This window comes from Pelophylax lessonae (genome assembly GCF_965119305.1).
Source record: "Pelophylax lessonae genome assembly, chromosome: 1".
Lineage (NCBI taxonomy): Eukaryota > Metazoa > Chordata > Amphibia > Anura > Ranidae > Pelophylax > Pelophylax lessonae.
In genome coordinates, this window is record NC_138768.1 from 562,262,800 (window position 1) to 562,277,244 (window position 14,445).

At 39.8% G+C, this 14,445-nt stretch overlaps 1 protein-coding gene across 1 annotated transcript in view; it reads right to left on the reverse strand.

The window, feature by feature from the left end:
* Positions 1 to 1,989: 1,989 nt before the first annotated feature.
* The window catches only part of HPSE (heparanase), a 50,196-nt gene continuing 37,740 nt past the window's right edge, over positions 1,990 to 14,445 (reverse strand). The window contains exons 8-12 of the mRNA XM_082260795.1: positions 13,519 to 13,625; positions 11,813 to 11,927; positions 5,369 to 5,496; positions 2,354 to 2,497; positions 1,990 to 2,194 (exon numbers count right to left, since the gene is read on the reverse strand). Coding sequence (XP_082116921.1) covers positions 2,035 to 2,194; positions 2,354 to 2,497; positions 5,369 to 5,496; positions 11,813 to 11,927; positions 13,519 to 13,625 — 654 coding nt within the window. The 3' untranslated portion in view covers positions 1,990 to 2,034. The remainder of the gene's footprint in view (positions 2,195 to 2,353; positions 2,498 to 5,368; positions 5,497 to 11,812; positions 11,928 to 13,518; positions 13,626 to 14,445) is intronic.

Sequence of the window (14,445 nt, forward strand, 5' to 3'; positions counted from 1 at the left end):
GAGGGCCACAAAAAATGTCCGGGAGGGCCAGATTCGGCCCACGGGCCTTGTGTTTGACACCTGTGCACTAAAGCAAAAATAAAGGTTTGTTTTTTTAAAGCCATACTTCTCTTTTAAGATCAGTTTTGACTTGGGAACTCTATCATTTCAATTTCTTCATGTGTTAATGTTGGTTTTCTCCAAAAATTTGTGTTTCTTTTACAACTAAAACAAGTTTCTATTCCTCTATTGCTGGTGCCAAGCCTTAGCTGGAAAAGGAGAGCTAAATACAAAGATATCAATATGGTCCTATGAAAACGGACAAGAAAACAGCAAAACTGTTATCCAAAGTGGTCTCTAGCAATTTTCTCTTTGGCTATATTGAGTAGAATATGTACTAATTCAAATCTTAACATCTTGGAGAAAAAGGTATATTTGTTTTACTTCCCTTTCGTAGTATGTATGGCCTCTTGGGGTTCATTTACTTCTGTTCAGTGCGTAAACATGCATTCATTTTATTAAGCCATCTAACACGCCAAAATGCACAAAAAGGTACATGCCCAATTTTTAGCAACGTAGCATACCAGTGTGTTACAGTGCACTGCCATGGAGGTGCATTGGGGTGCTCTCCAAAGTGAAGATCAAAGTTGCATACCGCGCGCTTCTGTGCTTTATCGCAACACAAGCATGAATACAGTCTTAATGCCTGGTTAGCCTTTATATATATTTTCTAAAATGACAGAAGCTTTGATGTTAATATTTTACCTTATATATTTATGTGATAGTACAGAAATTAATACAGTGATTATATTCTTTTTATAGTATTTTTATTGATCAAAACTACTACTTTTTTGTAAAAATATCACATTTTACATTTATGAAAAATATACATTACAGAAAATCTAGTTTATTTTTTACATCAACGTAACAGTAATTATGCCACAATCAGTAACTTACTGCATAGTGGAGATTTCTCAGATATGATATTGGATTTGCATTTAGCAGAAAATCACCTGATCATTAAGTGTATGTATAGCCTTTTAGTTATAGACTAGTGGAGAGTTAAACCCCTGACAGTTTTTTTTGTTCTTCAGGTCTGTGCACCTATGGGAAATATCTTCTTCTTGTCCAAGGAAATTAGAAGAAATCTCTCAAAGTCAGGTGAATTCTCCTCTTTAGGCAGTTGTCCCAGAAACATGTGGCCCAATTGGAGATTTTCCTTTTACCTCTTGCTCGGTCAATAACCCAACAGCAAGAAATTTAGGATTCCTCACTTTGTTTCTCTGGGACAATGGTTACCAGTATATACACATAGAACCTCCCCATATTGGACACAGACAGGAATAAAAACTTCAGAGGGTCTAACCCTTCCCCATTCTGTTATAAATAAAAAAAATAAAAAAAAAGGATTTTGACTAGAAACACTTGAAATATATATGGATTCATAGCAGCAAAAATGTTTACCTGAGAAGAAAAAAAAAAAAAACTCATACATTTTTATTACCCTGTGGAAATACAGTATAAGATTTAACAAGACCTATCTAAAAATATTTGGTTTTGGGTAGAGGGGAAGTAGGGCAACTTCAATGTTATTCAATAAAGCAGTGTAAAGAGCAATGTCAATGTAGAACCTGTAGCAGTTTACTCAAGTCTGAGGAGTAAAAGCTAATTTTTGTAAATTTGCTTTAGCAGCTGTGCAATCAGTAATTGAAAAACCCTTTTTAGTGTTCGGCCATTAACAGCCTTTCAAAAGGGACAGTTGTCTATGACAAAGTTCTAAAAGCAGCACACGTCCTTACAGGCAACTGGTCCACATTTTTAAAAGAAGCTTAAAATGGCTTTTATTTGGAGACTGTTGACAGAAAAACTGAAAGCCAACTGATTACTATGAACAATAGTGAAATTTCTCCTACAGGACACATTGTATACATCGGCATATAGTCTAGGCCAAAGATCTTTAGCATGTGTATTTGGAAATTGATGATGCTGCTAGCTAAACATTCCTTTTTAAAGACTTTTTCCTGATGTTCTGATTGGAGTAGTTCCCTTTGGAAATCAAAGGCAAGCACTGGCCTTGGCATCTTTCACAACATAAAACCCAAAACTTAGAGAAGGGAGAACAAGAGGAGAGCCAGGAGCTTTTTCCTTTCCATTTAAGGTAGGCAACGTTTTGTCATCCACCATTCTCAAAACTTCACCATTCAGCATGACAGTTCTAAAGAAGAGAGACAATTAATAACAGCAATTTTAATTAGGGTAAATTTTAGAAACTATTGTATACACACACACTTTTGTAAACACATTTAATAGAAACATTTCAAGCCAACACTAAAATTATGTACTTTATTTGCATAGAATGGCTTCCTTGACTTACTTGGAGAACAGTCCTCCATCTCCAGGTAGAAGCAGATACTCATCTATGTACTTTTCAGACAGAGAGCTCGGTAGCTGTATTTGTTGTGTGTGGTTGCTCAGGTTTATGGCAAATGCTGAAACATCTCCCGTTTTATATTTCAGACTGCGAAAAAAAATACGGAGGTTAAGTGTGTCAAAAAATGTCCCCTATGTACAATCAGGTAACAACTGTTTGTAAAATAATTTGTAGGGCCAGCAATAAAGGTAGATTAGGTCACCTCCATTCTCAACTTTTCCTGGTATTGTCTGGCTTGGCCCATCACCTTCCAAATATCTCTATTTGTCAGAGAGGTCACCCATCCAATACAGGGCTACATCATCACCTAGCTGTATCTCTGACTCTGACTTCTGAATTATTTGAAAGACAGTAACGTATGCATATACAAGACACTTTTTAGACTGGGTTATGTAAAGGGTATGTAAACCCTAACAAAATGTACTTGCTCTCGTTGGGTCTGTTAAAAATGGTACAGGAGAGGCAGTGCTGCGGGCATAGTACAGAAAATGCAGTGCTGCGGGCATGGTGCAGGAGATTCTCCTATACCATGCCCGCAGCACAGCATCTCCTGAGTAGACGCAGGGGCTGCGGAGGGGTCTCATTTACCATTTGGTGAGGGGCCTTGCATTTAAAAATGGCGCCGCCCGGTGCCAACACGTCACCGCGCATGTGCCGTCTGCCCAAGAATAGCCGAGCGTGTACGGGCTTTCCCGAGCGGTGGCAATTGGGTTTACTGTAGAAGCAGCCATTCACAGTGCAAGACCATCTCAATGTAAAAAAAAGGAAGTGGATAAGACACAGGGTTTGCACATTATGCAGAGTGTGGGGCTCCAAAATACAGATTCTGAATTGAGAAAGGTGGTTTTTTAACCTTCCTCCGGTTTTGGTATTCTCGGGAGTGGGTTCCAGAGTTTGTAGATATTAAAGTTTTAGAAAGAAAAAAAAAAAGTCTCAAACTCCAGGCTTTGCAGGAGACCATCTGGTGGTAAGTGCAGGGACTAAGGGAGTCTGAAAGTCTTATGGGTTCTCCAGGCCAGGGAGTGGGCCATGCAGCAGGGTGTTGCAACAGAGAAGGCTGAGAGAACCAGGAGAACTGAAAAAAGTCTGAGAGGGCCGGGAGAGCTGGGGCAGCTGGATGAACACTGTAAGGTACTGTGTGACAATCTGAGGGACCAGCTAAAAGCCAAAAGTTAAGACCTAAGTCTTGGTGCTGCTGAGGCAGCTAGTTGGCGGGGGGTTTTTTTGTTCCTTGTTTTTGATGATGAATATTCCCTGTGTGGGCAACAGTTTTTGTGGAACTTTGATTTTGTTTGATAAAAGTAGTCCGACAAACCCCAAGCCGCAGTTTGGATAGCTTCTTCATTTTGAGGCATTGCACAATTTTGTCTACAGGCATCAGATCCCTCTTCTTTGTGATACAGCTTTGCTAAACACTACTCTTTCCTTATTTTTCCTTATTCAAAAACATATTATACCTTTCCAATGGTCGATTTCACCTAACTCTCCTCTGTGGGCAAATCCCTCCCTTCCAGATCTAGGCACTCTTTTTGATGTGCAAAGGTGGTCCTCCAAAAGGTCCTCCAATTTGTATTTATTTTTTTACCACCAACTCAGCAATGCCATTAAAGCGCAGTTTGGCTTCCTGTGCAGCCCCATAGAAGTTACTCCTTTTTAAAAAGCTACTGCGTAGAGCTGATACGGATTGATCTCCGTATCTATTATTCTGCCCTAAAAGGATTCTAATGATAGTTACTTGGTGGCCCAATGCAAATGACTAGAATTTGGCCTACACATTACAGACTCCGACTGGTATGAGTTTGAAAGGATGTATAAATCCTCAGTCATCTTCTCTAAAAATAGGGTCATCCAACTTAAACTGTTCTACCATAGTTAGTTTACTCCTGTACATATACCAAAAATGAGCATGCGCCCAGCTGCTTCCTGCTTCAGAGGTTGTGGAGATGTGGCCAATTTCCTCCATTGCCTTTGCACCTGCCCAACTGTTCAGGCCTTTTTTTCTGAGGTCAACAATTTTGTCTCCTCAACCCTGGGCCTACTCAATATTTTCCATCCTAAAAATGATCTCCCTGGTATTTTTGAAGACCTGTCCATTTCGAAGTATGAGAAGCGCTTGCTGCAAATACTATATTTTTACACTAAAAAGACCCACCTGCTTTTGTGGAAAGGTGTCACTGTCCCTACTATGCCCATGTGGCTACAACTAATTAAACGTTAGCCTCCCACTTTATAAACTCACCTATGAGTTTCGGAAGAAGCCTTGTTTAATGCTGTTTGGGACTGCTGGCTTTCTAAACTCCTTACCCTTGCCTCGGACTCCAGATAGTTAATAATTGTATTTCTATTTTTTGTATTATGACCTTTTGTTTGATACAATTTATGGTATTCGTGTATCTTCTGTACTACTACTCTGGTGTGAATTGTGAAGCATTGAGAAACCGCTCAGGGGTTTTTCTCTGTATTAGGTAGAGGTTTCTTTTTTTCTCTGACTTGGGTTTTCTTTTTTTGTACCTTTGTATTACTTTTTATAAAACTTAATTTAATGTATCTTTAAAAACCTCAGTTTGAACCGGCATGGACTCCCTACCACTTTTACCACTGAGCTAACAATCCTCCAATATCCCAAAACCCTGCTCTGTATGGTGGTAATTGCTGTTCTCCCTTACACTTTCTAGATCTAAAGGAACAAAAGGGGGGGGGGTAACCATATAGGGATGGGGTGAGCGGGGCTTGAGTAGTTTAGCAAAGGACAACTAGACAGGGCTAACACCATACAGTCCACAAAAATGCTGTGTTGTCATCCTACAAACGGAACTTTGGAACTGAGCTGGTCAACTGGTGTTCCTCAATTTGCAGGGTCTTTAAAGTAATAAAAAACATAGGGAATGTGCATGTATTGCAGGGATGTACTGCATATATTTTCTCCTGACATACACTTCAAAAGACAAACTCACTTACTTGTCAGCATTTGTGCAATGGGCATAAACACGAATCTCCGGTTCATGTATGTCCTTGGAATTTTTAAAGCTGGTATTCAAAACAACAGATCCAACCAGTTTCTTAAACAACAGGGATAACCAGTAATCCTAATAAAAGATTGTACACATTACACATTAAATATGCAAATTGTAATCCACCTAAGTTTTTTTATGTAACATTAAATACAAAATACAGTTAATAGTATGGAGAAAAGAGTTAGACCCTCTTAAATGTTTAATGCTGATCATGTCCCTGGTGGGGAGATTTTACCTCTCCTGTGCAGTCACTGGGACATAGAGAAAAGGTACATTTCGTAACTGTCCCCACTCTATCCAAAATAGAAGGATCCGACTGGAGGTCCACACTTGTCTTTGATGTTTTTAGAACTACTCAGACCACTTTATCAGTTTTAATGGATAGAGTATCTGGATTCAGTGTCATATCATATAGTTATAAGTTATAAGTTTATCAATATCAAATGACACTTCAGGTGTGTCATAGGCTTGTTACATAGGATAGCCAAAATGTTGATTGTCTTTTGATCTGCATATATCAGTTTTGTTAAAAAAAAAATTTTAAACCCTTATTTAAAAATGTAATCATCCCCAATTAACTCACCCTACCCTTCCTGCTTCAGTTTTAATTGTATTTTTTATTTTTACCATTCAAACAGGAATGTAATTTTGTTTTATTTTGCTACGTTTGTTATGACACTTTACAGTCGTACAAAGCTACATGCTTTGCTATATGCTATAGCTCATGGAATTCCAAGATGACCTCTATTTTCCGATTTTATTTACAGCAGGGGTAGAAACAAACAGTCTATGCAATATACAAGGCACAATTACCTTTTGTGGTCATCACTTTGTATATTTGAAATTGTATACACTAACTTTATGTAAAAATTCAGTATACAATCTGAACCATTTGACAAGAAATGCACCCCTTCAGATGACTTCATTTTTGTTTTTACAAACTGGACTCAAGCTTTTGTATTTCTTTTGTAATAGTAGAACTTTATTTACATTGCAGAATCGTAAAACACAACTTTGTAAAATTATCTGCCCTAGATGTATCCAGAGGGAAGTTTTAGGTCTTAATCCAGCAACTGAAAATAATCATATCAATTGTATAATATGTAAAGTAAAATGCCAAGTAGCATATACCTGCATTTTTTATTCAAAATTATAAAAATAATAGTGAAGCGCTTTCAGCTAAACACTCTGAAGTGACAAGTGCAATAATGACCCCCCCCCCCCGTCCCCCCTCCCGCAGCTTTCCCGGGTCTCCCGTCCCACACCGGGAGACCCGGCATCCTACCTGCATGACGGCCAAAGAGAAAATGCGATCAAAGCCGCATTTGGCTCTGATCGGGTCTCCATGTAAAAACCCGTAAGTAATGTCATGAAATTACTTCCGGGTATTCGGCGCCAGATTAAAAAAAAAATACAGCATTCAAAACAGCCAAACTTGGCTGTTTTGAATGCTTTTAAGTGCAGAGCAGGGGTTCTCCACAACAGTACCTGTCAAGTGTAAAAATAAAAAAATAAATTTTTTTTAAAATGTACAAAAATATTGGCCAATACCCATATTCAATGGCCAAAATATCGGTATCGGCATTAAAAATCTGATATCGGTCGATCACCAATATATATATATATATATATATATATATATATATATACACACACATATATATATACATACACACACACACACACACACACACACACACACACACATACACTGTACACACACAAACACACACACACAGCTCAACAAAATTAAAGGATCACTTATAAATCAGAGTATAGCATCAAGTCAATTAAACTCCTGGGATATTGATCTGGTCAGTTAAGTAGCAGAGGGGGTTGTTGATCAGTTTTAGCTGCTCTGGTGTTAAATGAAATTAACAGGTGCACTAGATGGGCAACAATGAGGCAACCTTCAAAACAGGAATGGTTTTACAGGTGGATGCCACTGACATTTTTTTTTTCCTACTCATCTTTCTGACTGTCTTTTACTAGTTTTGCATTTGGCTAGAATCATCGTCACTACTGGTAGCATGAGGCGATACCTGGACCCTGTAGAGGTTGCACAGACAGTCCAACTCTTCTAGGATGGCACATCAATAGGTGCCAATGCTAGAAGGTTTGCTGTGTCTCCCAGCCCAGCCTCAAGAGCATGGAGGAGATTCCAGGAGACAGGCAGTTACTCTAGGAGAGCTGGACAGGGCCGCAGAAGGTCCTTAACCCATCAGCAGGACCGGTATCTGCTCTTTTGTGATTGTGACATTTGTGATTCTTCTTTCTCTTTCTGTGCCGTTCCTCTTTCTTTCTCTCTCTCCCCCCTTTCATCCTCATCACACCTGGCACCTCACTGCCACCTAACACTACTCACTCTCATCATCCTTCCACCTGGCATCCCACTGCAACCTAACACACTACCCCCCCTATCATCCTCATCCCACCTGGCACTCCACTGCAACCTTCCTAACACACTACCCCCTGTCATGCTCATCACATCACACACCCCACTGCAACCTTGCTAACAACCTAACCCCTGTCATCCTCATCACACCTGCCACCCCACTACAACCTTGCTAAGACCCTACCCCCTGTCATCCTCATCACACCTGGCACCCCACTGCTACCTTGCTAACACACTACCCCTGTCGTCCTCATCACACCTGGCACCTCACTGCCACCTAACACTATCGTCATTCCACCTGGCATCCCACTGCAACCTTGATAAAACACCACCCCCTGTCATCCTCCTCACACCTGACACCCCACTGTAACCTTGCTAACACCTTACCCCCCCATCATCCTTATCCTACCTGGCACCCCACTGCCCCCTTGCTAACACATTACCCTGTCATCCTCATCACAAGTGGCACCCCACTGCAACCTTGCTAACAACCTACCCAGTCATCGTCATCCTCCCACCTGGCACCCCACTGTAACCTAACACTACCCCCTGTCATCCTCATCACACCTGGCACCCCACCACCACCTTGCTAGCACATTACCCTCTATCATCCTCATCACATCACACACCCCACTGCAACCTTGCTAACAACCTACCCCCTGTCATCCTCATCACACCTGACCCCCCACTGCAACCTTCCTAATACACTACCCCCTGTCATCCTCATCACCCCTGGCACCCCAGTGCAACCTTGCTAACAACCTACCCTCTGTCAGCCTCATCCCCCCTATAATCCACTGCCAGCTTCCAAACACCTGCACTGACAAAGCAGCTTATTCCAATGCTGAGAGGACAACAGTAAAATCAGTCTGTATAAGCAGTAAAGCATGCTTGTTTGGAACCTAAGGGGTTAATCCTCTGCATTGTGTAAAAAGGCTGTGTGATCCTGTCTCCTCTGATCATCTCCTTCCACAGACTCCAAAAATAACCTAATATTTACAGAGTCTATAGAGTCAGGTATGTATTGCTAGAGAGTTTTTTTTTTTTTTTCTTGGGAAGGGGCATGTGATCAGCACAGGGCCAATCAGCACTTTCTAGACATGTATAGACAGAGGGTTAGGGGTCTTGAAGCCTGATAGGACAATCGGGGGAGAAATTAAAACACCCCCCTCCCTACAATCTTTCAGCACACACTGATACAAGTCACAAGATTGTTCTAACTGCTATATACAGCTGATGAAAAAAGGTATAACAGTTTATATTTAGTAAAATAATTGCATTTCCATGGTCTGTGTACTGTGGGGAACCAGATATAGTGAATGCAGGTTCTGGGTTTAGTAACATATTATAAATGGACTTATAATAACATCAATAAAATCAGGCATGGCATAAACACAGACAAAACACTGTTCTCGAAGATGGTTTTTAAGCCCCACCCAGCGTGATGATGTGGGCAGTGACATTTTTACACTGGGCGGAGCTTGGATGCCATCTTAGAGAACAGTGTTTTGTCTGTTTATGCTATGTCTAATTTTATGGATTACAAGTGCAATACTTTTTTGTGTGTGCTTGTTGTGTTGGAGGGATTTGAGTCATTACTTCTAAAACAAATATGACTCCATATTATAGTGGGGTTCACAGTATCAGGTGAGCGAATACCCACAGTGAAGGGCACTCACTGCGTATTTCTGAAGATGTTGTGGATTCGAGGAAGTTCATTTTTTTTATGTTTCTCATTTGATTGCACAGATATATATATATTCTTTGGGACTATTCGGACTATGAATGTGTTTTTGCACAGTTGTTTTTGCACAGTTTTTTTATATCATTGACTGTGGCACTTTATATACATTGTTTACAGGATTCACATATGAACTATTTGTGTGTATATATATTTTGGTAGAAATATTGCACTTGTCACTTTAGAGTGTTTAGTTGAAAGCGCTTCACTATTATTTTATTAATTTTTATTCTGCATTTAGAGTAGTAATAGCACTGTTAGGGGGTAGCTGCTTTCTATAATGTGTTATATATTTTTATTATTTCCATGAGAAGTTTAAGGTAGCATATATTAGCACGGGGATATATATTTACGCATATATTATTTATGGTCTTATTTTTTTTTTTTTTACCCCACACAGAATTGATTAGAGAACAGGGACACCATTGTTGCAATAGCTGGAAAGAAGTGCACATTTTAGGGGGAGGCCTTTTGCCAATGCCCCAACAGCAAGCAGGTAGTGCAAGATGCCAGTACCCCAAGAAAAGTGAAATATTTAAGGCTTTGTACACAGGCAGTTGATTCTTTAGTGCAATTATCTCTTCTTACTGGAAGGTACCAGAAGAATTTAGGAGAACCAGACTGACATCAATATGAGAAGTCACTAACTGGAGTTTTTTGATTCCTCAGGCTGGGTTCACACATGTGCGAATTGGATGTGGGTTTTCCGCATCCAATTCGCTTGACAGGCGAGTGTAGCCGGCTCTCAATGGAGCCGGATTACACAGTCCCGGGGCAGCCACAGTCCACATTCAAAAAGGGTCCTGTGCATCTTTAGCTCTGATTCAGGTGCAAATTCAGGCAAAAAAGACCGGATTCGCACCTGAACCAGTGAATAGGGGCACACTGCACCCCAGGCACGAACCCACAGCCGCATATGCGTGAAAGGCATTAAAATAGGCATTCTTAATGCAAAAGTCATTTTATATATATATATATATATATATATATATATATATATATATATATATATATATATATAAATAAATATATATATAATATAGTAATGTCATTATCCCAGTAAGAATTGTAAAATGTGCCCTAATTTCATAAGTGTACATGAAACACATTACTTAGGCTAAGTTCACATGTAGGCGTTTTGGGGCGTTTTTCTGCTCTAGGATCAGCTCAAAAAATGCCCAACATGACAAATCCTATTCATTTCAATGGCCCCTGTTCACATCTGAGCGTTTAGACATTTTAAGTAAAACGCCCAATGCTCAAAAAAGTACATGAGCTTCTTTTTGGACAGATTACAGGCGTTTTTATTATTTTTTTCCATTGGTCACTTGTCAACCTAAAAACGCCTGCACAAAAATGCCTGTAAAAACGCCTGAAAAAAGCCCCAAAAAGTTTGAAAAAACGCCTAAATAACGCCTGTAAATAGCAACGCCAAGATGTCAATGTAGCCTTAAGTCTAGGCATTATCCGATCATTTTCTGTATCGGAATTGTTTACAAATACTAGTCAATGTTTTCTATGCCATTTGTGTTGGAAGCGATGGCAATGCTATAAAAGATTTAAGGTTTGTGTCGACTGTCAATTGTTTTTAAGCATAGGTGTGCATAGCCTATGGCATTAGGGTGTGCACCCCAAAATTCAAACACACATGCCTTTCTCTGCAGCCTCAGCTGCACTGGACAGTGAATGAAAGGGAAGTGCTCTGTGCTGAGTGGCTTCCTGTTCATTCACAAACTGAAGCATAGTAAAACACAGTTATGTGTTTCATTTCATCAGTTACATTCAGTTATGAATGGACACAGTGAGCATGTGTGTTCACTGTGTTCATTTACATTTTAATTACATATTTTTTTAGTCCCTTCCCCTGCTCTCCATCCTTAAACAAGGGGGCTGGGTCTGGGGCTGGGTTGGCAGTAGGGGGAATTGGCACTGCACATAGTGATTAGGGTGTTCCCAGGCACACCTGGCACACCCCCTGCGGACGCCTATGTTTTTAAGAAGTGTTGCACCATTACACATGTCTATGGGAATGCAAAACCCACTTAAAGCAAGTCAGAAGGAGGTCAGAAGGAGGTCCATCTTCAGGACAAAAACACACCCAACAATGAATTCTGAATGATCTCAGAAGCAACTTGAACTAATGGCAAACTGTTGCCATCCATACAAACCCAAAGTCCAACATGGGCCCTTTACTCACTTCACTATTTCAGGTGGGTTAATTCAATAGAACAGACATTTTTTTTTTAACTCACAGGCAAAGGTTCAAAATCAGAATCCACAAGATTGTATGATCCTGCACCAAAAAGTGCCTGCCTCATCACAACATCAATTCCCAATTTAGCCGACATTCCCAACTTATCCAACCACCTGTACAGAGAAACAAAGAAAATATATGATAGTAACTGGATATAGAATATTTTTAAGGAAGGCCATTTGTTAATTGCTGAAGAGATCAATCCAGATACAGCTGAAATGGTATAAGAGCAGTGTGAACAGCAAGCTTTTACAAAGCATGTGCAGCGCTTATACCAAGCTAATCAACACAAGTGTAAAGTGGTTGTAAACCCTCTCATATACCCAGTAAAGTTAATAGCCTCAGTTATTGCGTCTACAAACTAGGGAAAATATTTATGTCATTTTTATTTCTTTTTTTACTAGTAATGGCGGCGATCAGTGATTTTTAGCGGACTGCGACATTGCTGTGGACAGATCGGACCCCTGACATTTTTGACACTTTTGGGGGGGACCAGTGACATTTCTACAGCAATCCGTGCTAAAAATTAGCACTGTTACTGGAATACTGACACTGGCAGTGAAGGGGTTACCCCAGGGGCAATCAAAGGGTTAAGTATGAGCCTAGGGGGTGTTTTCTAACTGTGGGGGGAATAGGCTTGTAATATCAACACAGAGATCTGTGTTCCTAAATAGCAGGAACACAAGGGCTGTTGTTTACAACAGCAGACCGCCGTTCTCTCTTCACAGGAAGCGATTGCGGGTGCCCGGCGGGGCCCACAGCAGCGCTCCGCTGTACAGATAAATCGATTCGTGGGAACCTGCCACTGTACAACTGCAGCGGCTGGTCAACAAGTGGTTAAATTCGTTTCATATATTCGCATTAATTTAGTGTATTCATATTCGTTATTTTCCAATTGATTCAAATTTCGGAAGACGGCTATATTAATTTTATTTAATTTTTTTCTATTCTATGCTATTTTTTTCTACTCTATCTTTTAAATTCTATGTTTTTCAATTCTTTAAAGCAGCCAAGGTATGAATCATCCCATTTCACTTTTAGAGCCCATTCACATTAGCGCGACTTGTCAGGCGACTTGTCAGCCTGACAAGTCGCGGTCCATTCAGTAGTACAGGACCCGTTCTAATAGGAGCGACACAAGTCGATCCGACTTAGAAAAAGGGTCCTGTACTACTTTGGGGCGACCTCGGAGCGACTTGCATAGACTTCCATTATGTGAAGTCTCTGCAAGTCGTGCCGAAGTCGCGGTGCACAGCGGTGCATGCGACTTCACAGGTTGCCCCCCGAAGTCGTGTCGCCTCAATGTGAATGGGCTCTTAGACTTTACTGTATGTATTGCAACATGTTTCCATTTCAAGTTCAAAGTAATTTTCAAAAATAATTTGTTATTTAATTAAGTTATTTTGTTTCGTTATAATATATTATGGATTCAATGAAATTCGTTACTACTGTTATTTGAAAATTCATATACATCCGAATCTCTGAATAAAAAAAATTTCAGCTGAATTTCAAATCGTAAGGAAATTATTGCATATGTCTAACCCATCTTAGAAATTTTGTCCAAATCATGTTTACTAAGCCTAGTACTCTTTATTCATGACAATCCCACTGTTGTATATGTTAAATCAAAAATTTATATTTTTAATTTGCATTCGTAAGAATAATCTAAAAGTTGCTGAAGAGGTTTGTCAGTTTTATACTTACATAAATCCATCAATGTAAGTATCTGACAGTCCAGGACATCCACCACCATATGCAGAGCTGGTTTCCCCCAACCATACTACCTTTCCAGGAACAGTTTGATTAACAATCTAAACAATAATATAAAAGAGAAAATATATATTTTTTTTATTTGCAAAAAAAAAAAAAGGGCTTATTCTAATAACCTACCAAATGTAAAGCCCCCCTACACCCGACAAAAAAAGAATGGCATTATATAAACTGTGAAAAAATTACTGTTAAATAATTTGTAAATCCAGCATTGCTTGCTCTGATGAAGAGTTTTAAAATATCTTCTGTTCTAGTACAGCTTAAGAAAAATGATGTAAATTGTGTATAGGACACCTCCCCCTACTTAAAAGAAGTTGATAGTAGTTTTGTATATATTTTCATTTTATAATTAGAACAGTCTGAAATAACGAATAAAAATTAAAATTTTCAGTCACAAACATTGCATACATGAATATTTTGTATTTTCATATGTAACAAGCAGTTCTTGGTTGCTTGGGGTTGCTTAAAGTGGTTGTTAACCCACTGACAACTTCATATATTCCTGTGGGTTTCCTAATGACAGGCACTCCTGTCTCTGTGTTTTATAAAAAAAAAAAAAAAATGCAGTCTATACCTGATTTCAGAGCGCCACCTGGCGCTCACATGACGGGCCAGCTCTCTCCTCTGCCCTTCTGACAGCTGCAGCGGGCAGGCCGAGATTCCCCCGCTGACATCAATCGGGACAAGAGGAGAAGAGAGACGGCCAGTCACGTGAGCCTCGCCCTGAAAATCAGGTATAGACAGTGTTTTGTTTTTTATAAAACACAGAGACAGGAGCACCTGTCATCACGAAACGCACAGGATTATATAGACCATTAAAGGTAACTTCAGCAGCAGGGGGGGAGGGGGCGAGCTCTGACA